Raw genomic sequence first — 26,409 nt, forward strand, 5'->3', positions numbered from 1 at the left:
AGCTGAGAGATTTTGTGCTTTACTGCGCGATTTCAATCACCAGCCTATCGCCACAGCGGAGTTGTGGCAGCGAGAGGAGGGGTGGATTTCGAGAGCCAAGGCATACCTTTTTTTTCTTTTTTTTTTGTTTTGATTTGATTATTCACGGTTCTTGTTCTTGTTCTTGTTCAATTTTCTCTTTGTTTTCTAGTTCTTTGAAAGGGGTATTGATTTTTTATATGTAATGCTAACTATGCTTTTATAGAAGAGCGGCAGCGGCTCGCAGAGGCTGTGAAGCAGCATCAAGTCAACCATACTGCCGTCCGTGAACAGCCCGAAGGTGAGTCCCCCCTTGCGAGATATTTCTGTGTCCAACTCTTCATTGGAGGAAAAAGGGGTTTCTAACCGGCTCCTGTACGAAATAGAGCTCCTCGAAGCCGTCAAAGCCAGTTTACGAGCCAAAGTCTCGGCTCTCGCCGACGACAATTGGATGTACGAGGCCGAGCCGGAGCTGCCCCGTGGCTTCTGAACACGATGCCCAGCGTTTCCCATCTGGATATCCTGGTCGTTACCTCGACGACACATGTTTTCAACGTCTGGTTCATTACGAAGCGCGCTCTTACGCACGGTGGGCATCTACGCCGAATCGACGGAAACCCTTTTCATCTAATCCAAGCCCTCAGCCGCGGGTGCCTCCACCCGTCTTGTTGCGGGACGTCTCTGCTGAGTGGCGCCACCACCACCGGCGCCACCAAACAGGCTGCCCATCATGTCCATGAGCGGATTGCTCTGCCTTGGGCGCGAGATGCCAAAGTACATTTCGGCAATAATCTCGAGCGCCTCGCTCCACGCGCTGACCTCGGAAATGTTGGACGAGTACTTTGCCAGGAGCTGCTTGTAGGCGTCCGGGGCGCCGCGCTGGATCGCCAGCAGGAGCAGGCCGAGGAAGTTGAGGAGGGGCAAGCCGGGGAAGATGCGCAAGTCGGCGCTATTGCTGCTGACGTCCTGGACGCCGAGGCCCTTGTTGTCATCGCTGAGGGAGGAGGCGAAGAGGCGGTAGCAGGTGTTTGCGGCGCGGACGTTGCCGACGAGGAGGTAGGGGAAGATGGCGCGGGCGGCGTAGAGTGGCGCCGTGTGCGAGTCGTCCTCCTTGTACCAGACGTATTCCATCTTTGCGAGCACCTCGGCCGAGTCCTTTGTTCCTAGCACCAGGTGTCGTTCCGCCTCGTAGGCGTCGTGTTCTTCGGCGTAGAGGGATCCGGCGACGTGGTGGAGGTCGGTATCGCCGGCAGGGTACTCGCCGAACTTTGATGACCATCTATAGCCCCAGTAGTTAGAAACAACTAATCGTATTTCTACCCCCCCGATGTACTGCCCCATAAAGAATAGATCCATGGTACTCACGCAATAATCTCCCCGATAAACTTCTTCCTCGTGGGCTCCTGGGCGGCAAACAGGCGCAGGAGGGTGAGCAGCTTGCCCTTGTTGGCGGCGTCGGGCTTGAGCTCGGCCTGCTTGAAGACGTCGACGAGCATGACGGCCAGGTCGCCGCCGCTGCCGCCCTGTTCGGCTTTCAGTAGGGACTGTGCGACATTGTAGAGAATATCGATGGCGGCTGGCCAGTTCGCGGCCTTGATGTAGCGGGCGGCGACGACACGGGTCTGCTGCTGGGCCTCGTAGAACTGGCCCTCGCCGATGCGGGCCTGGAGCCGCGTGATGATCTTTTCAATCTTGTCTCCTTTGGCTGCCATGTTGGGTGGGTTGTCGGGAATGCCGTCTAGGTGTCGACTTTCGGAAGGGAGTGGGGTGGTCGGAGGGTGAGTGAGGTGAGGGCGCTGGGTGAGATGTGACGATGTCGTTTTGTAGCTTGCGCGTTGGCTTTGAGAGTTGAGATGGTGGGGCTTTGCGGCAGGTCAGGTACCTCTTCCAGGCTGTGGAGAGAGCCCCTCATTTAGAGGGAGCTTCGGTTCCATTCTGTCATTCTTTCGGATAAAGTACGGGTAATGAGAGCTCTCTAGCCGGGGGGTGTGAGGTTCCCTGGTCAAAGCACCGACCACTACTTTATTTACGTAGTCCAAATGTTGCCTTTCTTCCCCCTTAATTCTCATCTTCACCAATCTTTCACTTACACTGAGGGAGCGGTGGGCTCTCCTAGTCAACCCCACGATGATAAGAGTGCGATGGAGCGACTTTGATATCTCTATTTTCCCTGCTATGATCAATTGGAAGATGCAAACCTCCTCCATAACTCGTTCTTCAACGCAGTGAACTCCGACTTTGTGCGAGATACCGCATCCCGGTTCTCGACCGCCCGCCGCAAGAGATACGACGTACAATCACCAAGAGAGCCCCAGCTCAAGCACTTGTAGACCTCTATAGGGGCATCACTTTCCGATCCCTTTGCATCGGACCCCTGGTCTGCAAGCTGGAGCAGACTGAAGCTGACTTCGTCGGCCATGCCCAGAAGCTGCCCATACTGAATCTTGATCAAGGCCTTCCCTTCCTTGGCGCGAGTTTGCTGAAGCTCATTGGCCTTTAGGACGCTGTCCTTATTGTGCGTTGCAAGGAACAACTCGATGCCCGGGAATGACTTCCCGCCCGGCACGCCATAGTCTCTGTAACCTTGTGACAAGAGCTCCCGTGCAATAGAGTCATACGAGTCGTCGGTTGCTTGCTTGGTATCATTGATCATGTGCCTTGGCTCTGAGCTGATATAAGCTCCTCGCACCAGTTTGATACCGAGGACAAAGTTGTCTCTGTGAGCTAGCGCCACGTGCTGAGCCAGGGTATCCGGTGTGCTCTTGAGATAGGCTTGGTAGGTGTTGAAGACGACGGCGCCTCTTTCTTTCGTGTTGAAGCGGCGCATGAGGTCTATTGCTACTGCGTCGATTCCGGGCTGTACTGAAATCTGTTCGGCGTCCATGAAGATGCGTGCTCCACGCTCCATCGCGCGAGAGCATACGTCTGCGAGAGCTGACTCCATCTGCGCTGGCAGGGGCTTCCTCGAAGTGAGCGCCTCTGAAACGGCGGCACCGGCACCAGTCAGTCTGAGGAGAAAGTCAGCAAATCATGAGAATGCATATTGATGTGTTCGGGGGCGCCAACTTGAGAGCCAAGATATCTCCTTCACTGAGCATATCCGCCGTTTCCAAGACACCCTCACGCCAAGCGTCGATCCCAGCATCTGACTCGATTTCTGAAGCGGAATCCATCTCCTTCAACCCCCGACCACTCTCTTCTTCTGTCGTGTTGTCGACCACAATCTCGCGGGCGTACGTGAGGATGGCTCCCCGAAACCCCATGCGCTTGATCTCCGCAATCGTCGACGTCACCTCGTGTCGGTTCTCGCCGGCGCAGAAGTGGTTGTACATGGTCTTCTTTAGTATAGCGTGCAATAAAGGATTCCTTTGCACGTCAAAGACCCAGGTTCGGTGCGAGTCGTTTAGGAATTTCAAAATAGCCAGAGACGGGCCCAGCAAGATCCGGTGGGAAGAAATGGTTGCCACCAACAGGGACCGCAAGAGAATCTTCAAGGGCAGCTTGGAGTGTGGTGGCAATGTTTCTGGGTTCCCTGAAGTGGTGGATACGTATCGCGACTGGAAACGTGTAAGAGACGCATTGTTGGCATAGTGAACAGCTGGATGTCGCCGGCTCAGAAGAGCTGCGAGCCGCTGGCTGTGAGGGTTCGACAGAGACATTGTTCGCTACTGGGGTCGCATCCGGCGAAATTTGGTTCACTCGATACTATGCGATAGAAATTGTAGGGCGAGCCTATTTGAATACCTGCGTTATCCTACATCTAGATGCGGCAACCCCTCATGATACCGTCGGACGGACATGTGTACCGTAGCCGATTTCGGGCACTGTGCCACCGGCAATGCGACATATTCCAATCGCTTCCCAGTGCAGCCTTCGGCAAGCGTAACGCGCTGTGGGATAGCATCTCTCTACTGACAATCAGAAGAATAACTGAGTTTGAGGGATTGGTACGCAACGGTTAAGGTCATTTCCTGACTGAACAGTCCATTTATAGTGCGGGAGATAACATAGCCAACGTTTCGAAGGGCAGCGGACTTATAAAAAAGTCTGGGGGCAGTGAATAATTTCTCAAGCCATGAAAGAAAAAGAACACATGAAACTTATTTAAGGCCTGGTTTTATGGAATTTGATCTACTGTATATCTATCACATGGATCGTCTCTATATCATGGAGTTTCAACTGAGAGCCCCTCTTACAAGCTCAGCCCTGCAAGTGTGTGTTAGCCAATGCCAAAGCGTGTATAGGAATGGCAGTAACGGAATGGTGAACTGGTCAAGAACACTTACGTTGCAAAAGTCCCAGCAGACACAGGCATCGCCCTCAGCAACGCTGGAACAAGTCCTCGAAATAGTCCTCGAAACCGACCCTCTCTCCAAGTCTGACGGAAAGCGTCTCGCATAGTCAAGTACTTCTGGCCTCTCCCAAAGCCGTCGCTCTGCATCTTACTCTTGATCACATCGAGCGGATGACTCCCCAGCCACAGCGCCTCGCCCGCAAGACCTCCACAGACGGCAATCTTCCAGCTAGCTAGTTCTCTTCTGTCCTTGACGCCTTCCCACGACATCGCCATACTGAGAAATCCCTCATACGCGGCAAACCAGATGCCGTACCCGTGGAACTCTCTGAAAAGAGTGACGACCTGCCCACGATACAGGCCCTTGATACCGGAGTGCTGTGTGATCTTGCGCACGCAGTCCCAGGGCCCAGAGTATAGACGGGCTGCGCCGTTTGGCTGAGTCTGGAGCCTGATTCGGACATGTTCGATTGGTCCGGATATGATGCTGTTGGTCAGGCCCGCGGCTCCTCCCACGAGGTAGAAGTCAGATAGGGAGAGTGATTTGCTGTTCGTTTTAGCGTCGGCTGAGTAGATTTCGCGATACTCTTCGAGTCGCCGGCGGAAGAGTTGAAAGGCGCCGAATTGTATGCTGACCTATTCAATGTTTGATATGGTCAGGCTGAAGCACGTTTCCTGAATGCGGTTATACAACTTACACAAGCACCTACACCTAGCAACGGAGCTAGAGTACCCTGGATTTAAGTGTCAACTACCGATTTCATAGACTATAAATAGTCAAAGCTGACCTTGTAAAAAGCCAAAGGCCCTTCTTTAGTCCAGATGCTGCGGACTAGACCTAGGGCATTTCCTCCTCCGCCTTGGGTTTGAAGGCGCACTTTTACGAGGTCTGAGAGTCTTTGGTAAGTAATTGAACTTATACCACAGCCTCATGGCGTTTCAAGAGGCTTTTGACGGGTAGAAGTGCAGAGGGGTCGGTTTACCGAAAGGTTGGCCTATGCAAGACAGTGTAAGCCAAGTCCATTCCTACAAGATGCAAGACTCATTACGGCGAGTTACATACCTATTAGAACTTGCGCTATACCTCCTGCAGCTCCCGAGGTTATGTCCTTGAATGAATCCAAGGCCGTAGTCCCCATGGTAGCGATTGGAGATCCGGTTGTTGAATTAACGAAAGGGGCTGGACAGCAGAAACTCGGTGGCTTTGACAAGCCAAGTAAGACTGGTACGCACGGCGCGAGCAAATTGTAAATCAATATCAGTTAAAGACTTTTGGACATGGAACTCCCCCGCTGGTGACATGCATTAGGATAAGAAGAAGCGGTGGGGGCCATTCCGGTCAACGGATCGGCTACCGACACTATCGCTTGGTCAAGTTGCCGACCTCACGGCAATGTGCCACAAGTGTCGGCAACGGTATCGCGATGCCGGAGCTCTGCATTGCGGCTCCCAAGACATATAAATGTAATCTTCATAGTCGATTTTCGTATTGCTTTCATTTGAACGTTAGAATTTACCTACAACCAATTCCGAAACTACTGGCACATCAAAATGTCTGTCTCTTTAGTACGAGGTCTCACGACCCCTTTTCAAAAGGCAGGCCGGCTCACAGCGCCATCCTCTCGCTTCGGAGTCAACTCTTGGCCACTCGAAAGAAGCACCAGGGGGTTTGGCACTTTCAAGGCACCTCCAGTCCGCAACGAGCCAAATGTAAGTATTCTGCAGTAAAAATGACTCACGATAGGTTAAAGCATCAGCTGACAAAACGACCCTAAGCCATCATATAGCAAGGGCTCAGTCGAGCGTCAGAAGCTCCAACATGCGATCTCACGGCTGAAGAGTAACCTTCCCGTGCGAGTACCATCCCTGGCACCTGAAATCGTAAGTGGCATCTTCGCCCATAACTCGCAGCCTTTCGGCTATTGGACTCACATACTCTGTCGCTTCCAAAGACAAACGCAAAGTCAGTGCTAGCCAAGCAATACCTACCAAGCGACCACTCCGTCGCGTTGGCCGAATACGCCCAGACGAGCCCCGAGCAGGTGTCAATAGCCATTGACAGGGCGTTGGAAGCCAAACCCGCGTGGGAGAACACGTCTTTCAAGGATAGGGCTGCCGTCTTTCTTAGGGCGGCGGAGCTCATTGCGGGAAAGTATCGCTACGACATTATGGCTGCGACGATGCTCGGGCAGGGGAAGAATATTTGGCAGGCTGAAATTGACTCGGCAGCGGAGAGTTGTGATTTCTTGCGGTACGTTTACGAGAAGCAGATTCGATACTCCGTGCAATCCAGAAAAGCTTTCGCTGACCATTGATGGAATGCGGTAGTTTCAATGTGCATTACGCAGCTCAGCTGTATGACCAACAGCACGCGTTGACTGATGCCGGATTCATGAAGTAAGTGTCCCCTTCTTCTTGTTAAACGACCTAGGGGAGAGAAAATTTTGTTACATCGTACACGAGCTAACGGTATCTACCAGTCGAACAGAATACCGACCGCTAGAGGGCTTCGTCTATGCCATCAGCCCCTTCAACTTCACCGCCATCGGCGCCAACCTGACCGTCGCACCCGCCATCATGGGCAACGTCGTCCTCTGGAAACCCTCCGACTACGCAATCTACTCGAGCTACCTCCTCCAAAAGGTCTTTGAAGAGGCCGGCCTGCCCGCCGGCGTGATCCAGTTCCTCCCCGGCGAGCCCGAAGCAATCACCTCGGCCGTCCTCGACCACCCCCAGTTCGCAGCGCTCCACTTCACCGGATCCACGAACGTCTTCCGCCAGCTGTACGGCAAGATCGGCGAGGGAGTCGCCTCGGGGCGGTACGAGAGCTACCCGCGCATGATCGGCGAGACGGGCGGCAAGAACTTCCACCTGGTGCACGGCAGCGCCGATGTGCGGAACGCGGTGGTGAATACTGTTCGGGGCGCCTTTGAGTATCAGGGGCAAAAGTGCTCTGCGACGTCGCGTCTCTACGTCGCCGAGTCCATCTGGCCAGAGTTCAAGGAGATGCTTTTGCGGGAAACGAAGAACCTGAAAGTCGGCTCCCCCGAGCAGGTCGACAACTTCATCGGACCCGTCATCCACGAGCGCTCGTGGACAAAACTCCGCGAAGTAATCGAGGACGCCAAAAAGGACCCCGCAGTCGAGTTGCTGGCCGGCGGTCACACAGACAACAGCCAGGGCTGGTTCGTCTCGCCCACCATCTTCCAGACCAACAAAGCCCACCACAAGCTCATGAGGAACGAGCTCTTCGGCCCCATCCTCGCCGTCCACGTCTACCCGGACGCGAAGTACGAGGAGATGCTCCCTATGATCGACTCCACGACGCAGTACGGGCTGACGGGCGCCGTCTTTGCCCGCGACCGGAGCGCCATTGAGGCGGCGGAAAAGGGGCTGCGCCACGCGGCTGGCAACTTCTACGTCAACAGCAAGAGCAGCGGTGCCGTTGTTGGGCACCAGCCTTTCGGAGGTGGTCGTGCGAGCGGTACCAATGACAAGGCCACCAGCGTAAATCTTTTGACACGCTTTACCAGCATGAGGAGTATGAAGGAGGACCTTGTCGGCGCAGACACTGTGTTGTACCCTTCGAATGAAGCTTGATTCAGGCTTTTTCTGGCGTCTGTAAGATTGGCCGGTAGATTCTGGCTAGATCTTCTTCTGGCTGCTTTTGGAGCTGTTGCTGTACCTTATTTAGATGTCAAATGTAAAATCCAACATGTCCATACCAGTGAGACCCATCAGTTGCATGTGATTCTCGGCAAAAGTGGCCGGAGGGAAGTCAGCATCCAGACCTAGATCGAACGGTGCCTCTTCTGGTAACTCAGGCGCAGACGTTGGCAGTGCAACATCTTCAACCACGAGTGCTTGGTTGGGTGTAGATGGGTTTCGAAGCTGGAGCAATGCAGCAGCTTCCTCCCACATTGGCGATGCGCCAGAAGCAGCTTGTGCAGCTTCTGAATGAGCACGCGACCGTTGTCTGGTTGCATTGGATCGATTTCTTTCAGTTCCAGATGTGTCTGTGTTCCTGTTCAGCCAGTCTGTCCAGAGAAGGTACTCAGAAGCCTCTTGGCTGACATCCCCATCGAATTGTGTCGAACCGAACGGCCTGACCTTGGCCCGTGCCTCCTCGGCGATGGAGATGAGTGCCTCTACAAATCGTACTGCCATTCGACCAGCCATGTGCAAGTCAGCCATCCTTCTGAGACAGCGCAGACCGAAGGCGACTCGGGCATCGTAGGCCGAGTCTCGCTCCAGAATGCCGGTAAGGATCACGATGATTGTGGCGATACTGCAACCCTGAAAGTCCGTAAAGGATCTTGGGGCCATGTTTCCAGATTGACTAGCGTCTTCGAGTATGTTCAACATCTTCTTTGCCGCGATGCCACATGATCTGAATTGCCGCGTTATATCATCATCTTCCGTCGTTCGAGGCTCCGGTAAGCCTGATGCAGCTGACCGTAAATGGCTCCGAATCTTTGTAACGACAGAAGTTTTACCTATCGCAATCCAAGCAAAGTAGTAGTTCAGGTATAGGTGGAATACAGCGCGATAGTATGGCGAGCGAGGTTCCACGTTTGGGAGACGTAAGTTGGGAGGCAGAGATCGTTTCCAGGTTTTTAGTGAAACCTCAAAGTCTTGCAGAGGGGGTTGAGAATTGCTTGACCACGTACTGGACCATTTCGAGTCAGTGGGAAAAATCAATAGCATGCATCAAAAGATAACTCACGCCGGCTCAATGAGAGTGTCAATGATTTTGACAAATTGCGCGTTGGCTACTTGGTGATCCAAGTTATCGAAGCTTTGCAGGGCATCAGTTGCTCGGCGCTGAGGCAGATGAGCTGTCATGACATCCTGAGATATCGATCTCGGTCGATTGAGCTTGATTGTTAGAGTTCTACGCAGAGGATATCAGTCCGGGTTCACCGTGATAGAACTGAGTGCTGGCAAGTCAACTAACCTTTCGAGAGAAAATATAGCCCACCATAACCTTCGTCTCATTTCCCTCTCATGGCTGTCAGTGTCCGGCTCTTCTGATTCATGATGCAGTCCAAGAGCGATGGCTTTCCTCAAGGCAAGACCCATATACAGGTATGAGGCCCCTACCGCACTCGACGGCATAAGGTATATCCCAAGGACGAACGCCGCTTTGACAGAGTACATACTCACTCTATCCATGGTGTCTGCCATCAAGATCCGGGCATGACCGCAAAATACCTGTCCAGGGTCTTCCGCAGGAATTTGAAGAGACCCAGACAGAGCGGATGGTCGGGCCCGCGGACTCCAGTGAGCTCCCAGAGCAAGAACTGACAGCAAAAGACATAGGAAGCTGGGATCCCGACGAAGAGGTAAGCTCAAGTCGTTGTAAAACTCCTCCACCTCAGCCAAGAAAGATGGTTGATCAAAGTAGAAGAAGCAGTCGGTTCCATGTTGAATACAGAGCTTGCTCAGAAAGATGGCTACAGATCTGGGTGGGAGGCTTTCAGTGGCCGCCTGCAAGCGGATTGCTTCCGCAGACTGGTGAGACGCAGTGGCTCGCGACGAGCGAGCTTCAAGTCTAGCAATCTCTCTCTCGGCGGGTGACGAGTTTGGCTCGAGATAGAATGCGTTTCTAAGTCTGGATAGAAATCGTGGCCACATGAAGTTCTCGGGAGCGTCACTGTCGGAGCAGAGATCCCGACGGGATGACTGTGTGGTGTCCGGGACATCAGCAAGGGGATCGGGGCTCGGGCTGGGACCCAGCTCTGCCAATGATTCATCGTAGTCTCTTATAGGCGACTGTAGTACTCCTGGGGATATGCTCAACCGCTGCGTGACGAAGCTGCAAGTGTGTGACCCCTGAAGACATCGTTGGCATATACCCGACGTCGTCTCAATGCATTTGCTTTTACGGGCCTTGCAACGGGTACAGGCCCGAGGTGCCCGCTTTCGATCCTCGTCTGCGATTCTACGGCGACGGCTCCTGCGTGATGAAGGGACCGGAGTCATCCCGGCGGCCGTACCCAGTTCTTGTTTGAAGCCACAAGATAAGGGTGTGTGGGTGAAGAGTTGGCAAGGAGCCGCAAGATGGACATATTGCCGACGGTGCGCACGGGCCATTACATGGGCGCCGGGCCGATGTATGATAGTCATTCCTCTCTCTCAACTACCTACCTTACCTTACTTGCAAGTGTCACTTTGGAGGTTTTACTTGGGGGAAAGTGAGCAATTTATCTTGCTGAGAATTTGGAATGAAATCGTATTGAATCATGTAGTCTTAATTCCCGATGTAGCTGCCTGACCTTGAAGCTCTCTGAGGTTACTCGGCTCATGTGAAAGCCGGTATACCCGTGATAGCTTCAATTAGGTAACCCCGATGCTGTTTGTAAGGCGTTTCCATGCGGTGACACTACCACCTACCATTTTGGGAAGATATTGTTGAATGTGCCATCAATCTACCTAATTGCGAAAGTGGAACTCAGTCATCCATCCACACACCTACCCATCAAGGTAACGCTTTCCTTCTCTCCTCTCACAATCAACTCACCAAGGCAGAACTGTGTGCAACGTGAAGCCATAATACCCTGGCATAAATGTTGAATCAAATTATGGCTCCCTAAATATTCCCAATATGCTCTATTTTCATTTCCCAATTCCGTTCCCTCCCTTTTTTTGGTTCATGTATATTCTTACATGGTATCATTATGTTGACGGTATTAAATGGATCCTCATCTGAATCATCCTAATTTAAGCCTGGGCAAAGGACTCGATGAACTTGGCCAGCTTTTGGGCACCCTCGAGAGGGATAGAGTTGTAGTTGCTGGCACGAATACCGCCGACGCTGCGGTGGCCCTTGAGGCCGGTGAGGCCCTGGGCAGTAGACTCCTTGAGGAAGGCCTTCTCCGCGGCGTCAGTGTCACCGCCCTTGGTGACGCGGAAGCAGATGTTCATGCGCGAGCGGACGCTCTTGTCGGGGACGATGCGGTAGATGTCGGGGTGAGCCTCGAGGGCGGAGTAGATGAGAGAGGCCTTCTCATCAGCGATGGCCTCCTGGCCGTCGACCTTGTTTTGGAAAGTGCGGAGAAGCTTCTTGAGGACCTGGCCGGCGATATAGACACTGTAGAGTGGTGATTAGTTGAGTGGATAGAAAATGTGGATAGATATAGAGGAATGACTCACTCAAAGATGCTCAATGTGTTGTACAAGCTGTTATTCTTGGCAATGGTCTCGTAGGAGAGAACAATGGGGGCGATAGGGAGACCAAGCTTGCGCATAAGCGCAGGAGAGGGCTGTGCGGCAAGAAGGCTCTTCTTGATGACGACGACGGTGATACCAGTCGAGCCAAGGTTCTTCTGCGCACCAAAGAAGATGGCACTGAAGTTCTTGACGGGGATGCGCCTTGAGAGGATGTTGGACGACATGTCCGCCACGACAATGGGGCCCTCACCATTCTCCTTGGGCGCCAGCGCACTAGGGAAGCCGTTGAACTCGACACCGTCGACCGTCTCGTTGTCGCAGTAGTAGACCATGGCGGCGTCCTTGCTGAGCTTCCAGTCCTTCTCGTCGGGGATCTTGCCAAACTTGCCATCGTTGATCTTGCGGGCGTCGGCAGCGACGTTGACGAACTCTGGGCCGAGAAGCCTCGCAGCCTCGGCGCTGGCCTTTTGACTCCAGCCTCCGGTGACGAGGTAGTCGAGCTTGAGCTTCTCGTCGACAACCTTGCGGAGCTCGGCGACGACCTTTTCGTCATTCTCATCGGTGGTACCGAGGTTGGCCAGGACAGCGTCGCGCTGGCGGGCGATCCAGGCGCCGACAAAGTTGTAGACGGTGGCGGAGAACTCGCCGCTACCACCGGCCTGCATGAATAGGACCTCGTAGTCGGAGGGGATGTCGAGGTAGGTGGCCAGGTCGGCCTTGGCCTCCTCAATGATCTTGGTGGCGATCTCGCTGCGGTGAGAGTGCTCTGCAATGCCCAGACCGGTGCCGTTGAAGTCGAGGAGGGCTTGCGAGGCCGTCTCGAGGACGTCGGTGGGCAGCAGCGCGGGGCCGGCGCCGAAGTAGGTGATGTCGGCGCGGGAGGGCATGATGGGCGGAGCGGTTTCTTCGGGCGGGTTCAATTGGAATTGGGTGAATTGGGTTTGGGCGAGATTCGCACAAATGACAGACACAGGAAGGGTTCTTGGCGGATAATCGAATGGTAGATCAATTAGATTTATGTAGGGCTGAGACTTGTTCTAATGAGTCACGGAAGACGGAGTTGCGGTGGTGCCAGAAAAAAAAAGTTGCTATTCCAGACGAGTAACCCCGCCAAAATGCGGAAGAGACACCGGTGTCGGAAACAACGACAGCGAAAAAATGACGTGAGTGGATGGAGGGGTCGTTCCCCGGATTCTAGCGTGGGGATGCCGCTGGAATTGCATCTTGCTGGCCCGTCACCCGTGGCCCGTGGTGGGGCCTGGGCTTCTATGTATTGCTCGCTTCGGCCACTGCATTCGACTAGGTAGGTACCATCCTTAGGTACTAAGCACCTAAGGTAAGGTAAGGTAGTGACAAAGCACTGGATTAGTGGACAGTGAGTGTTAGCTGCACCTCATGAGCAAGGTGGGCGGGGGTACCAGGTAAGGTAAGCTTGGGGGGCCTTGGGGGCCTTTGCTTCCCTCGTCACGGAGGCTACCCTCACCCATGCCCCTCGCCTCGACAGGGGTGTGGGATAGAGATTGGGCTGGAACGGCTGTCATCCACTGCCACTGCCGTGCCGTGTTTCTCTCAACCCCATCACCAAACTGATCAACTACCACGATTGCCACGCCCCCCTTCCCCTCGATCGACGCCCTCTGCAGACTACACCCAGGGAATGCGACCTTAATGGCACGTCTAGCCGTTCCCGAACGTGCCCCCTTGTGATTGAGATCGCCGTATCAGCCTCTTCGTCGGGAAGCTGTTAATAAGATAATGTATTAATATCCCTCCCCCTTCTCGTCTTTGATGCAGGTCTCCCACTCTCTCAAGATTGACCTACATAAAACTCCCCCCACGTATCCACCGTTTTTGATATCCCGTACATCACGTACATACACCTGCAGCTTCTTCATTTGTCTTTCTGTACATTGTGTAGTAGTATCGCGTTTGTCTTCGTGTGCTGATTCGCGTACTCAAGGGACGAGGATTTGTCAGAAGTGCCGCCGGGCATGGCGGACCGCAAGGGGGCGGACGCCGCGAAGCATTCCCATTCCATTCCCGCGGCGTCTTTCCGTGAGTATCTCACCTCACTTCACTAGCAAGCACGGCTTTCCTTGGCAGCGCATCTCTTGGCTAATGCGCCCCCTCCTCAGCTACGCACAACTCGCCGAGGACCTGGTTCTTGACGACAGCCCTCTCGCCGCTCATCATCAGGCTCATCAGACTGCTCCTGGGCCACGGAGACTATGTCGTCGCCTGTCTGCCACCGAGCGAGATTGAGGACGACGGCCGCAGCGCCGAGTTCAGAGAGTTGATCAATGAGTGTAAGAGCAACCGTAAGGACCGCGAAGGGTGGAAGGACAGGATACGTGGTATCCGCTGCGATGGCCGCGTCATGGGCCAGTGCGGCGCCGCCGTGGCCGAGGCCGTTCAGGTGTTCGGGAGGATCGACATCCTCCTCTGTTGCAAATCTGAAGGTATCTAATGACGAGCCCCCGTTGAATGACAATGATACAATGCTGACAACCCCTTAAACAGCCGTCGTGGGGAGCGTGGAGGAGTTATCCACGAATCCTCTGACACAGAACCTAGTCCGCGACCAGTTTGAGACAATTTTCTTCTCACAGGTCAATTTCATCAAGGCCGCCCTACCGCTGCTACGCTCACAGCACACGGGACACATCATCATCCTCTCTAGTACGGGCGGCCACATCGGCACACCGGGGATGCCCATCTACACATCGGCCATCTGGGCCCTCGAAGGCTTCTGCGATTCCCTAGCCTACGAAATTGCTCCCTTCAACATCAAAGTCACCATCGTGCAGCCCAACAAGGAGATCCAATCTCTCACAAACAAGATCATCTTCGCACCCCAGCTGCCGTGGTATGACGCCGAGGTCAACCCGGCGCCCAGCGTCCGCGACATGCTCGGCAACGTCCTCAACATGAACCCGGACACCGCCGTGCCCGACCTCAACGAGACCGACGAGGTCCAGGTGCGGTACCCGAAGCTGCCGCCCAGCGCCACCGATCGCCTCGTCTTGGAGACGGTGCACGCCCTGACGGCCATTGGCGGGCACGAGAACCCGCCGGCGAGACACATTGTCGGGTTCGAAGGCGCTACCGCGGTCAAGGAGAAGCTCAAGACGGTGACGGAGGAGCTCGAGGACTTTGTGGACGCGAGTCTGGCTGTTGACATATTCGATAGCGAGCTCAAGGCCGAGGCCAAGGAGGGAAAGACAAGGGAGTCTACGCCGCCTGCGCCCGCGTCAACCGCGTCAGGTTGAGCTGCAGCAAGTTGATATGAGGCAAGCAGATCTGCACGGGCTCTGCTGTTGTAAATGTCTTTTTCGTTCTCGATCATCTATAGGTATCTGGGAAAATCAATACAAGCGTGAAGCATACCTAGTGCTGTCCGATCATGACGGGGTCGTGCTTGGCATGCTGTTCCATCGAGCCAATCCATCCTCTTGAAATGACCATTACCCCCATTAACCAATTCCTAACACGCTCTCGGGCAGTTGACTCATCTTCCAGGACTGAGAGGCCGATTGAATCCGCCCTGCCGATTCATATACTGCCGATACTCCGTCTTCTTCTCCTTCCTCACAGTCCCGACGTTATTTCCCGCAATCTTCTGGCCCTTTGTCGACCCGAAGCCGCCAAAGCCGAGCATCGCCTGCATAGCCGCCATATCGTCGTCCTCCACCTCGGGCTCAGGTTCGTCATCCTCCTCGCTTCGATCGTCTCGGCCGCGTCCGCCGCCACCGCCGCCACCACTCATCGGTGTATCTCCACCACGCTCACTATCTCTCCCGCTGTCAAAGTGCGGCGAGTCGTGTCGTCCGACCTTGAAGGACATGGTATGCTGCTGCTCCTTCTTCCCCCTCTGAACCGTGCGCGTGGGTAGGGACTCGGTGTATCCGCCGCCGCCGCCGTGCTCGCGGCGGGAGGCACCAGGCTGCGGCGGGCTGCCGCTTCGGCGTGGGGAGGCGGATCGTCTACGGTCTCTATTGTCGCGTGGTGTACCTTTTTCCACAAAAACGTCAGCCAGTCTCTCTCTATTGCGCCGACCAAATAAAAGTCAAACAGCAAGTAACCAGGGGCAAAAAACTTACTGTGTCCCTCATCATCGTCTCCAAACTGCCGCCTCGGAGGCCGCTCGTCCATTGCCGGTTCATCATCGTCCCTGCGCCGCCTGGTGCTGTCTCTATCATCTCGCCCTTGCCAACCACCGCGGTCTCTGCGCGGCGGCCTCGCGCCTCCGTCACGATCGTCGCCGCGTCCGGGGCGGTGGCCGCCGCTCTCGCGGTCTCTGGATCTTGGTCGGTGATCTCTGTCGCGGCGGTCGCGGGATCGAGAGCGGTATCGCCTGGAGGCGCCGTCGTCTCTCCTGTCGCGGTCGTCTCGTCTGCCGCCGCCGTTGCGGTCTCTGTAGCTTTCGCGGTCTCGGTCTCGGTCTCGTGGGCCGCCTCCTCCGCCGCCGCCGTGGCGACTGCGACGGTCAGGCTCGTCCCAAGTTTGTCTGTTATCGTGTCCGCGACCCATCTCTATGTATGCGTTCGTGAGAAATTGGACCGGGATGGGGGTGAAACAAATACTTGGTGGTGTGGAATTCCTATTTAGACTTGAAATAACGTCACTGTGAGGCTGAGGAAATTTTGGGCATGGCAATCTTCTGATGGGTTGATGTTCGGCAGGCACCTGGAAGGGTTGCTTAATTGGGCAGAGTTTAAGCTTTCCGCCCCCCCGAATTTTAGCGCGGGAGCCTTGCAGGAGCCCAGTGGTCGGACAACGCTGGGCAAAGCTCCACTGAGCTTTACTGGAAAGCTCTAGCGGGCTCACTGGGTGCAACACCACGACATGTTCAGGTAATCTTGAGACATCACGATGTAACTTCACGTAGATCGACTGCTGTCGTCCACCGGGGTGATGCATCTTTTCGAAGCAGACAAGGAAGCATAATCAACACAAAACAAGAACATTTGACGTCTTCTTCACTGCCCTGGACAAGCCAGAGCAAGCAATGAAATAACCAAGCCTTTTGCGTCGCCTGGAGGCAGTGTGATACCAGGGACACGGTGGGAAGCGGTGATATGGCAAGCCAAAGGGACCGCTCCCCGAGAAGATCAAAAATAGGAATAATATTGATTGTCCCCCATTGGGAGACTTTCAGATATTAAACTGAAAAGAACAGATACTACACTTGATCTAAGCCAAAATGGCAAAGAAGAGCTAAGGAGAAAAGAAGGAAAAGGTGAAAAGTCGTGGGTGGAGGAGGGGTTGTTATAGATTTTGGGCATGGCCTGTGCGACGGCCCCCGATCAGTAAAGATACGTACTGGAGATACCTTCCATGGTGAGTGCCGAATTATTTAATGGGCAGGATCGAATTTCTTGATTGGTGAGTTCGATCATCGGGTGGTTGATGCCTGGTGATGGGAGGCAGCCGCGGGACGCTGCTTCTTTCCGTTTGACGTTTTGGCCTCAGTGGGGAAGGCAGGTGAACCACTACCTCAGGTTGGCCTCAGTTGCCTGCCTGCCTTAGCAACGGCCTCAATCCGTGATGATGCCTGGCTAAGGTAAGGTAGCTTACATTCACCTCCCCAAAGTTCATGCGTAACCAGCCGCGCTTCATGTTCATTCTTCAGGTGCCTCAGGAATATGTCACCTTCATGTTGCGTATGTCAGAGAAATCATCATCATCGTAAGAGCGTGTGTTGCCTCTGCGGCAAGGCCGCCTAAATCTCATCCTCCTCGTCATCAAAGTCATCCTCCCTACCCATCTCATACAGGATCCTGCCACCCTCGCCAGCCCCTATGTCCGTTTGGGCGTCAAAGTAAGGAAGAACAATACCCTCCCTGTCCCTACGCTGCTTCTCTGTGAGACCCAGGTTGAACGTGCTCTCCGGCTCCTCATCCTCTCCGCGACCTGCTTCTGCCTCTCCAGAACCCTCAGGGGCAGCGAAAACGGGGTGCTCCGAGAGGAGGAAGATCCTCGACCCCTTTGCAGCAGCAGTAGAAGCGGCGGAGGAAGAAACCTGCTGTAACTTCTGTGGCAAGATACCAAACTTCTCCGCCATGGCCCGCCCGCTACGCCGCCTGACCTCCATCTCGACCACGACGCCGTGATAATCCTCAGACTTGACGTCGCCCTTGAGCCCGACGAGGACGCCCTCCCGCCCTTCCCCCAGCCCCCACTCGGGCTCCTGCAAACTCCTGTTCCGCGCCTTTTGGCGCTCAATCTCCTGTCTTAGGCCCGAGAGCCTCAGGATCGAGGTCGCCAAGTGAGAGAGCACCGTCAGTGGGTGCGGCTCGTATTCACTCACAGCGCGCGAGAGGACGAGGGGCACGTCGGTGTGGTAGACGGCCACCAGCGACACGGCGGGCATGATGATGCTGGAGAGGAAGCTGGGCAGGACCTGTGACGCAGCTGTGGCGAGCTCGTTGAGGGAGTCGAGCAGGACTACCGTTTCTGGTCACGAGAAGATGTGTGAGTCAGAGGGTGGATATGTTATGGTGAGGCCATGAAGAGGAGGTCACAGGATGGGGGTGCGACAGCACTCACTTTGAGACGGAGATGCACCCTTGACTGCCGTAGGGTCTATCTTGGGATAATGTGAAAGAATCTCTGCTCTCAGGGCCTTGAGGGTTTTGCCGCGGGCTCTGACGACGACGTCCACGCCTCGTGGGCGTTTGAGCGTCGCGAAAGACAGCAGAATTACTTTGGCTTTTGCAACCTATATATTTCATTAATACCAGATATTTGAATCATGACACCAAAACTAATGATTGTGTTTTTGGGGATAGGAATCATATTGTCTATCTACAGAGTCATGAAAATCAGTAGCGCATACCTTGGCTCTGGAGACGAACTCCCGAAGGACTGGCGCGGCGCCTTGCTCGAGACTGTCCAGCACCAAGGTCAAAGGGCTCGCGCCATCCCTCAGGTTGAGCAGCTTCTGGAATAGTAAGAGGCTATGTGACCGACTGTGGTTTTCCGCCGAGGGGGCCATCGTGGCAGGTCTTGGAAGGAATCTTCCTGCTATATTGTGGAAGAGGGAATTTGCTGCGCAATTTCTAAGGTACAGCCTGGAACCGCGAATCTTCTCGCCGTTGATGTTCTTCCAGACGTAAACCTGTTAGACTGTGATATGTATGACTTGCACTAAGAAAAGCCTTCTCGCATGAGATAGGTAGTAAGATGATTGAGAGTAAAGATTGTCAAGGTGCGATTTCTGTGATGGACGCTTTTCGCCCACTCAATTTGGGGTTTGTCGGTGATGTGGGGCACTGACCGAGACTACCACCATCGGGCGTCAACACCAGGACCGTTTCACCGAAGCCGACATCGAATCTTCCGTTGTGATCATGCGCCTTTTCACGAAGACGGGTTTGAAGTGGCTTGGATCATACTGCTAGATTCCATAGCTATCAGGCCCTACTCAAGAAAGCCCGCCTCCAGCCGACAATCCAGAAGATTTCGTGTCGCCCAACAAATAGGTATCTCCGATATGCCCAAATTCCATTCCCTTTCATGAATCATGATTCGTGATGCTGAATACAGACAAATGCGTTTGTATGTATCTCCCATCGGCAGCTCTCAGCATTGATGCTCCGGCACCTTCACACCCTCTTGAGCCTCGCCAGCACGATAATGCTTCCCTCGGATGAGCTTCTGTTAGTTTCCTTCTGTAATTACCGGCTTCTTTCCCTTCTGCTTCTCTGTCTGTTTGCTCGGGTTTTGGTGATTGGCCATTTGGGATGAATTGTCAGGAGAAACGCTTCCAAGTGGCACCTCCGAGGATTCTGGCACCTGCTCTTCGAGGGAGATCTCGGTAGTAGCTGTGCCAATCTTTGCTGATGAGATGTCTTCAGGAAGAGGAGACCCAAGTGCGACGCCCGGTGCTTCTCTCGCATCGTTATCCTCTGCCGTATTAGCGTCACCCGTCGTGTCCGCAGCCTTCGTGTCCGTCACTTGTTTGATGGCTTCTGCTTCCACCTGGACCTTGTCGATAACATCTCCCTTTGTCTGGTCGGTATTTCCCTCCATCTGCTCGACATGGGCCTTTCCAGCTTCCGCAGGCGCAGCGGGGCCTGGTGCATCGCCACTTCTGTTTGGCTTAAAGCCCTCTGGCACCTTGCACGACCACTCATCCTCAAACTTTTGCGTGACATAGTCGTCAAAGTCGCCCGCCCGCCGCCGCTCGCGCGCAACCCACGCCTGCTCGAGCCACTCAGGGTCGTGCCTGCCCTGGGAGATGTTGTCGGCGTACGTGGCACAGTCGTGGCGAAAGTTGTTGTTATTGCGAAGTGCGTCAAAATCCGGGCGGGCTTCGTCGGTGCCGGCGTCGATGATACGCGGGCCGGCTGGGAAGAGGCTGACGATCTCGGCACGCTCCTCCTTCGTAAGTATGTCCCATGCCGCTGGCTGGCAGAGTATCGCCTAGAGAGAGTCGCGGTAAGTTAGCGTACTAGAATCGAGACAAGAATTTCTGGGATGACATAAAATCATCCCTTCTAAGCTGCGACGGTTCACTTACTCTCAGATCCGCGCTGGCAAGCGGCGACTTGGGATCCGTCAAGAGCTTCTGCGTTGTCCATTTTGGGCCCTTCTTGGGTACCACTTTGGTAGGCTGTTTTCTCTTGGTGACTTTTGGCGGGGAAGCAGTCGCGGGCTTGGGCTTACTCGAGTTGCGCGCCGAACGTCGAGCCATGTTGGGCAGATCTGTGCCGGGAAGTTGTGTGTTGATAGCTTCTGATTCCGCGTCTTCCCGCGCATTGGGAGAGCCGACAGTCTCTTTGACAATCTCTTTGGAAGAATCTTTCTCAGCTTTTTGGGGAAGTCCCTCGTAGTCTGAGCTGTAGGTGGGCGGAGGGGAGAGGCCAGAGGATGAGGATGAGGACGAGGATGGAGCGCAGGCGTCTGCCATCTCTATATCGGATGCGACCCCTTCCATTTTGAGTGAGTGGCCGGGTGGATGGAGGATGTTTGCCGGTTCACGTTTACGATGTCCATGGAAAGATTCCTGAACTGGGCATTAGCCAAAAGGAATTCAAAGACCTGTGCTATTAAAAGTCCTGGTGAAAGAATCATGTCGTTTCTGGAAGGCACAGTCGCAGTTTTGATAACATGGGAAGGACCTCCTTTGCTGATTGTTCCTTCCCACAAAGCGGTTTCCGGACATGAGATAATAAGGTAGTAAACACATGTTGAGAACTTACAAACGACACTCTAACATCAATAACAAAGATGAGACTACAGCGCCCTAAACAGTTTAAAAACAGAGCAATCGAGTCCTTATCATGGAACCCCGAGGTCTTGGAATAGCCCAGGTGGTTTGTGCCAGATAATGATATGGCGGAGGGAGTTTATGTTCCCGCCGCACCTCCCTTCAAATGTGTGTAAGTGAGGTGGTTAAAGTTGAAGAAGAACCCATGAGAGCAGAGTACTGAGTGAGTTGGATGGTCCCCCTAAAAGTAACATGCTCTCAGTACGCAGTACCTAAACAAGGCTGGATGGACCGAGCCATGGGCGCCACATCGACCACCAAATGCGCAGGGGCTACGCCCCCGCGTAAGCCCTCCAATTGGCCAGTGATGACCGCCCATGGTGTCATCTTCAATACTAGTACGTGGAGAGCTCCCGTCCCTATTACATCCCGGACATATTGTCGACGGCGATCCTTGGTTTTTGGTTTATTTGCTAGCGAAAAAGCGACCACCCCTGGCTCGAAAAAGAGGACACAACAACGAATATCTTAACGGTACTTCGAAAAAGTGCCCGTGACTTGATCAACCCAGTCGGAGATACCAAGCCACTCGAGTACAACTTCTCGTCAACCCGCGCATCCGGATAGCCTAAGAATAGGCATCGAAGCTACCTCAGAGGACACGTCGATACAACACCAACCCACCGTCGACAGCTCCTTTGCTATACCTACCCTCTTGACCTACGAACGACGACAAATACTTTTCCAAATACCACACGCAAGCAAACACATACACACAATGATCCGCTCAACTCAAATAGCAAGGCTTGACGGTACGGACGCGCGCGCGCGCACCCATCCACATACCAAAAGCCACCCTTCACTAACACCCAGCTCCCCAGGCCTCATGCTCTGCGCTTCCGTCGACGACGAGCAACAAGAAGCAGCTCTCTCCGAAGTCAAGTCGCAAATCAAGCAAGTCCTACGCAAGCTCACCCGTAACTCGGAACCCCAAGCCAGCATCGAAAGCGGCGCCTACAACCTGAAGTCCGTCTACCCCTCTCCTGTCTACCCCTTTTACACCGAGAGGAGCCAGTCGAAAGAAGAAGAAGAAGAAGAAGAAGAAGAAGGAACTCTTGCTAACCTTTGTGTCCAAAACAGCTACCTAATGGACTCGGACATCACCTTCATCTGCATAACAGACAAATCCTACCCGCGCAAGCTAGCCTTCACCTACCTCTCCGACCTCGCCCGCGAGTTCACGACAACCTACCCCGTCTCCCAGCTCCACTCCCCCTCCCTCCGCCCCTACGCCTTTATGGAGTTCGACACCTTCATCTCCCGCACAAAATCAACCTACTCGGACGCCCGCGCCTCCCAGAACCTCGACAAGCTCAACGACGAGCTGCGCGACGTGACCAAAGTCATGACCAAGAACATTGAGGACCTCTTGTACCGCGGCGACTCCCTCGAGCGCATGGGCGAGCTCAGCTCCCGCCTGCGCGACGACAGCAAAAAGTACAGGCGCGCCGCTGTGAGGATCAACTGGGAGCTGCTGCTCAAGCAGTACGGCCCCCTCGGAGCGCTGGGGTTCATTGTTATCGTCTTCTTTTGGTGGCGGTTCTTCTAAAGTGAGGGACGGGGTTTGGTTTGCCTCCTTTGGCGGTGCAAATGAGGACAAGGAACGGTTTGCTTCCCTTCCTTTGGGGGTATTGGATCCTTTGGCCTGAGAATGGCAAAGGTTCTTTGACGATGTTGGGCGTTATGTTGGCGACTGTGTATATCTTTCTTGATTCATGTACATCAATCAAACTACGGCACGGACTTCTCAGGCGGATGCAGGGGAAGACGGAGAGGGGCAACGAAACAAGAATTGGTTTTTGCGTCTTGAATGTGGATTGTGATCCAGCACTACCTGACTGTGGTATCTCTGTTGCTGCATCGGTCTGTCCAGACCGGTGGTGAGGACCATCCCCAACATTTGAGGAGGTGGAAAGCCTTCTGACATCGAGTAAAGTAAATAATAATTCCATAAGTCGTAGGTGCGGATGAGACATCGTCCGCCCTCTTTGGAAGCCCCCAACGCCTCGCCATTGTCAAGACCACACAATGTGAATATATGTACACGAACGAACGAACCGCCGTTTTTACGCCACCAATAGACATCGTTGTCGAATTAATGATGTCACATCACCACGCAGTCCTTGGCTGCCTTGGGCAAGGGGACGGCGGGTATCGATGCAGCTGTGTGTTGCCACTCCAGGTGCTCCTGGAAGGCCTGGAGATCTTCGAAACCGGATTCGTCCTGGGCATTCCGCATTTCATCGTCGCTATCACCGCCTGCCTCGGTACATGGCGCCTCATCGCAGAAAGGACATAGGAGACGAGCTACCCAGTCTCCCTGATACGGCGCCATATGATTCGCTATTGCTAGAGGCGCAAATATGACCGTCTTCTCCTCTCTTCGTTTATCGGCGGTGAACCCGGTCGCCTGCCAATTTGGCATCCCGGTCGTAGGCGAAATAGGCGGTACTGGGCGCGTGCTGGATTCTTCGGCTGTCCGTAAAGATGGCATGCTCTCCAAGTCCTCCCATACAAGATGGCCGTCGCAAAAGTCGCAAACGAATGCGATGCCTCCGTCGCCAAACCGCTCGAACTTGCCACTCGTGTTGCATGCTACTACCTCTTCCACGTGTCGTCGGTGGTGCTCCTCCTCCGAAGTAGCTGGCCGACTCTGCCATTCCCGCTGTTTTCTGTAGACGAGAAAGGCGCCCAGGCATCTTGCCGAGGCCTCTTGCTCTGCACCGAATATCCTCCTAGCCGCTCGGCATTGTGCGCGATGCAGTTCGCGGCGCAATTGCGTCGTTTCTCGTGCCCAAACCGGATTGATCGGTCCGCCTGTTCTCGCCCAATCTTTAAAGTTGTCGATATGATGCTCAACCTTGGACTGTAAAGCTCGCAACTCGGCTATTGACGGAGCTTGAAGGCGAAATAGTTAGCGAGGATTCATATATAACCAGCTGTGCGTGACGTGAGCTAGCACGAAGCGAGATTTGATGGGGAGCTGGCTGGTAATCGCAGAGGCCTCCCTCCCTCCGCTGTACGGCAGGGCTCTGGAAAGTCTCGACCAATCTCCCAAGCCAGCGCAAAGTAATCAAGAACGGTGTAAGTGTGCTCGTGAACTCACGTTTGCGGTCGTTCATATAATAGCGCTGTCCGTTGACAAGGACGGATAGCTCCTGAAAGTCCTTCTTGGCGTCGTCGAGAGTATCCTCCAGCAGGCGCAATTGCTCGTGCTCGTCAGGTCCCCATTGGCGCTTATCGGCGAACTTCAAGATACGCAGGCCATCGCTGACGAGTGTCGCAATGGCAGCCAGAAGGGACCCGACGGTAGGGCTGCTCATGATTCGGCGAGCCCTCCGGTTCCCTCGAAAGTGTCCTTTTCGAGGGAATCGTTGGGGGGATCAGGAGAGTGTTGCTTGGCGGCGGCGACACAACAATGGGATCGAGGGGTAGTCGGATTTTGGCGGTGCGGTGCGGCGCGCGCCCCAATGATAAATGGGCGTAGGAGCGCCCCCTTTGGGCCCTTTGGGGGGTAAAATATCCCGACTGGGGGATCACTGGGACTGGAGCTGGAGCTGGAGCTGGAGCGAAGTGAATGGCGGACGGCGGGCGCGGGCACGCGGGCGGCACGGCCACACCGTCCGAACAGGTTTTGTAGCTTACGTTTCCCGTAGAGTAGGCCTTGGCTCCCTCCCCTTGGAGCGAACGGGGTGCCGGGGACGACCCTATTTGGGATGATGAGAGACGTCAGGTACGCGTTGTGGAACTCCACTGTCCACTGCGTACGAGGCAGCGTGGACCTCGAATCCCCGTCGACCGAACCGAAGGTCCGGAGCTCTGCTTGGCGGGTGCGTTCGCTGTAGTCCGGCGAACTTTTGGGTGTGGCTTGTGTGCCTGTGTGCCTGTGCTTGTGCTCTTTGAAGCGTGCTAGGCGGGCTTCAAAGTAAATTTCTCGAAGTGGTTGTTGCTGGGGGACCCTATGCGGCCGTCCGTATGTCATGACCGGAGCGGACGCATGGGACGAACTTGGAGTGATGGACGGGGGAACCCGGGCATGTGACAAACGGAGGGACCGAGAGGCTCAAATGGAGGTTGAATAGGTAGAGGAGGAACCCACGAGACGGCAACGAGGAAAACGTCGAGGGACAACGTGGTGAAAGGATGGAAAGTGTAGTGCAGGCAGGAATGTGGAAAGAAAGTTTAGGGAAAAGAAAAGGTACGAGACAAAAGGACACGGAAATCAGAGCGAAAGAAAAGAGACTGGAGAGTTTGAGAAAGATTGCGTTCGGTCGTTTATTTTCCCTTGGTTGGTTGGTCCCGGTGTGTGTGTTTAGTTGACTGCGCTGGCTGGGCGAAGGAAGGAACGGACTGGATCCAATCTTCCTAACTTCTAAAAGACAAGTATTATGCGGCTGTCAAAGACGGAGGAAGGTCGAGGGAACTTTAGGTTTTGAGGGTGCCTCTGAGAGTGGATGACCTGGTCAGCCATGACTGCTTTGGGCAACTTTTAACTCTTCGTATTGTCGATGACATTTGCAAGGCCCCAACCGGAGAGGGTCCAAGGGGAGACGGGGAGTGCCCTTCTTGTTTGCTTCCCAAATCCCGTCGCCTTCCATGAAACCTGCAGAACCACCTCACGTTCATCTTACGAAATACACATGCTGCCTTCACCTCGAAGCCATTCCATTCAAACACTGCATTGCGTGGACACGATCCGATCAACCGAGTTCAGGAGAGGCCAAGAGCTATTTGCTATGCAGCTCAGGAACGACGGTAATCATTCTGAACTATTTTCGGTATACAGATCCCGCAATTCTCCACCTTTTGACGAAAGACCGACACTAAAAGGTCTCCATGCCACATGGTCCATAACTCGGGTACTAGGTGGTAGGGGATGAGCAATGGATGCCTAGGTGCTCCGTACCCTACCTTATTACGTGCTGACCTTACCTTAAGGTAACGTGCTTAATTACCGTCTACGAATACCAGCACCTTACCTTGAGGTATGAATAGCCTAGTGTATAAGGTAAGGTGAGGCACCTCAATCGAAGAACAGGAGCAAAGCAGAACGTGGAGTTGGCACCGTCCTAGCCCCAAAACACAACCGTTGGAGGGGGACCTGGCGTCATCCCTCTTCGGGCCCTTCCAGGTTCCCCAATGGAACTCTCTGATAGGCGCGGTGACATACGAGCTTGTCTCTGCCCTACCAGGCACGGGGCTCCGACAGCTGCGAACCCCCCGCCAAGCGACTCTTCTGCCGGGGCCCCTGTTCGGTTCGGGGGGCACTCTTACCTTACCAAGTAGTCTGTCACGTCTCTCAGCGGCATCTTTAGCCGCGAAGCGACCCTCAGAAGAGTTTCCGTGCCGTAAAGGGGGGGCCATTCTTCTACCCGTGGGCCGTGAACCTCACAAAAGGCAAATCAACGATCTGTCCGGTGGGATATTGCAAGCGTGTTGAGGTAGTAATTATACGTATAGAATACGGATGTCTGTTGGATCTTCTGCCCAGATTTTCACTTGACTTGGCTTGTCCGGTCTCCCTTGTACACAGACATGCGGAGCCCCCTTTTCAGCTGAACAGTTGCTTGTTGCTTTTCCTCAACACTTTCTTAGTCGTCTCGTCCTCTGTCCAAGCGTGCATGCGGTAGTTTGATGTGCTTTTGCAGAT

General features: G+C 54.3%; 11 protein-coding genes across 11 annotated transcripts; 4 read left to right on the top strand and 7 right to left on the bottom strand.

Moving 5' to 3' along the window:
• Nucleotides 1-246: 246 nt before the first annotated feature.
• On the top strand, nt 247-508 carry CTAM01_13642 (uncharacterized protein; the record flags this gene model as incomplete). The annotated part of the gene is made up of 2 exons (XM_060529644.1): nt 247-319; nt 405-508. Coding segments are annotated over 2 exons (177 nt in total), but the record flags the coding sequence as incomplete, so codon positions are not given.
• Nucleotides 509-645: 137 nt separating this feature from the next.
• CTAM01_13643 (uncharacterized protein) lies at nt 646-5,451 on the bottom strand (the record flags this gene model as incomplete). Its single annotated transcript, XM_060529645.1, has 10 exons — nt 646-1,297; nt 1,384-1,814; nt 2,109-2,130; nt 2,229-3,026; nt 3,085-3,654; nt 3,817-3,926; nt 4,215-4,224; nt 4,305-4,948; nt 5,101-5,201; nt 5,376-5,451. The coding sequence occupies 10 exons, from the start codon at nt 5,449-5,451 to the stop codon at nt 646-648; spliced, it is 3,414 nt and encodes a 1,137-aa protein (XP_060375739.1).
• A 412-nt stretch (nt 5,452-5,863) lies between these two features.
• Nucleotides 5,864-7,912, top strand: CTAM01_13644 (delta-1-pyrroline-5-carboxylate dehydrogenase; the record flags this gene model as incomplete). Its single annotated transcript, XM_060529646.1, has 5 exons — nt 5,864-6,022; nt 6,089-6,193; nt 6,265-6,563; nt 6,641-6,709; nt 6,793-7,912. 5 exons carry the CDS (start codon nt 5,864-5,866, stop codon nt 7,910-7,912), a joined length of 1,752 nt encoding a protein of 583 aa, XP_060375740.1.
• A 90-nt stretch (nt 7,913-8,002) lies between these two features.
• CTAM01_13645 (uncharacterized protein) lies at nt 8,003-10,383 on the bottom strand (the record flags this gene model as incomplete). Its single annotated transcript, XM_060529647.1, has 4 exons — nt 8,003-8,702; nt 9,039-9,163; nt 9,479-10,147; nt 10,312-10,383. The coding sequence occupies 4 exons, from the start codon at nt 10,381-10,383 to the stop codon at nt 8,003-8,005; spliced, it is 1,566 nt and encodes a 521-aa protein (XP_060375741.1).
• A 652-nt stretch (nt 10,384-11,035) lies between these two features.
• On the bottom strand, nt 11,036-12,372 carry CTAM01_13646 (phosphoserine aminotransferase; the record flags this gene model as incomplete). The annotated part of the gene is made up of 2 exons (XM_060529648.1): nt 11,036-11,405; nt 11,468-12,372. 2 exons carry the CDS (start codon nt 12,370-12,372, stop codon nt 11,036-11,038), a joined length of 1,275 nt encoding a protein of 424 aa, XP_060375742.1.
• A 1,104-nt stretch (nt 12,373-13,476) lies between these two features.
• On the top strand, nt 13,477-14,754 carry CTAM01_13647 (short chain dehydrogenase/reductase; the record flags this gene model as incomplete). Its single annotated transcript, XM_060529649.1, has 3 exons — nt 13,477-13,540; nt 13,621-13,944; nt 14,006-14,754. The coding sequence occupies 3 exons, from the start codon at nt 13,477-13,479 to the stop codon at nt 14,752-14,754; spliced, it is 1,137 nt and encodes a 378-aa protein (XP_060375743.1).
• A 239-nt stretch (nt 14,755-14,993) lies between these two features.
• Nucleotides 14,994-16,015, bottom strand: CTAM01_13648 (uncharacterized protein; the record flags this gene model as incomplete). Its single annotated transcript, XM_060529650.1, has 2 exons — nt 14,994-15,496; nt 15,586-16,015. 2 exons carry the CDS (start codon nt 16,013-16,015, stop codon nt 14,994-14,996), a joined length of 933 nt encoding a protein of 310 aa, XP_060375744.1.
• Nucleotides 16,016-17,207: 1,192 nt separating this feature from the next.
• CTAM01_13649 (histone acetylation protein 2) lies at nt 17,208-18,482 on the bottom strand (the record flags this gene model as incomplete). The annotated part of the gene is made up of 3 exons (XM_060529651.1): nt 17,208-17,941; nt 18,035-18,206; nt 18,324-18,482. The coding sequence occupies 3 exons, from the start codon at nt 18,480-18,482 to the stop codon at nt 17,208-17,210; spliced, it is 1,065 nt and encodes a 354-aa protein (XP_060375745.1).
• A 665-nt stretch (nt 18,483-19,147) lies between these two features.
• On the bottom strand, nt 19,148-20,426 carry CTAM01_13650 (uncharacterized protein; the record flags this gene model as incomplete). The annotated part of the gene is made up of 2 exons (XM_060529652.1): nt 19,148-19,912; nt 20,010-20,426. The coding sequence occupies 2 exons, from the start codon at nt 20,424-20,426 to the stop codon at nt 19,148-19,150; spliced, it is 1,182 nt and encodes a 393-aa protein (XP_060375746.1).
• A 1,051-nt stretch (nt 20,427-21,477) lies between these two features.
• Nucleotides 21,478-22,308, top strand: CTAM01_13651 (transporter sec22; the record flags this gene model as incomplete). Its single annotated transcript, XM_060529653.1, has 2 exons — nt 21,478-21,511; nt 21,581-22,308. The coding sequence occupies 2 exons, from the start codon at nt 21,478-21,480 to the stop codon at nt 22,306-22,308; spliced, it is 762 nt and encodes a 253-aa protein (XP_060375747.1).
• A 555-nt stretch (nt 22,309-22,863) lies between these two features.
• Nucleotides 22,864-24,741, bottom strand: CTAM01_13652 (uncharacterized protein; the record flags this gene model as incomplete). Its single annotated transcript, XM_060529654.1, has 3 exons — nt 22,864-23,657; nt 23,866-24,117; nt 24,405-24,741. The coding sequence occupies 3 exons, from the start codon at nt 24,739-24,741 to the stop codon at nt 22,864-22,866; spliced, it is 1,383 nt and encodes a 460-aa protein (XP_060375748.1).
• Between the last annotated feature and the right edge of the window lie 1,668 nt (nt 24,742-26,409).

The sequence above is a fragment of the Colletotrichum tamarilloi genome (assembly GCF_030869305.1).
Source record: "Colletotrichum tamarilloi strain Tom-12 chromosome Unknown Scaffold_101.1, whole genome shotgun sequence".
NCBI lineage: Eukaryota > Fungi > Ascomycota > Sordariomycetes > Glomerellales > Glomerellaceae > Colletotrichum > Colletotrichum tamarilloi.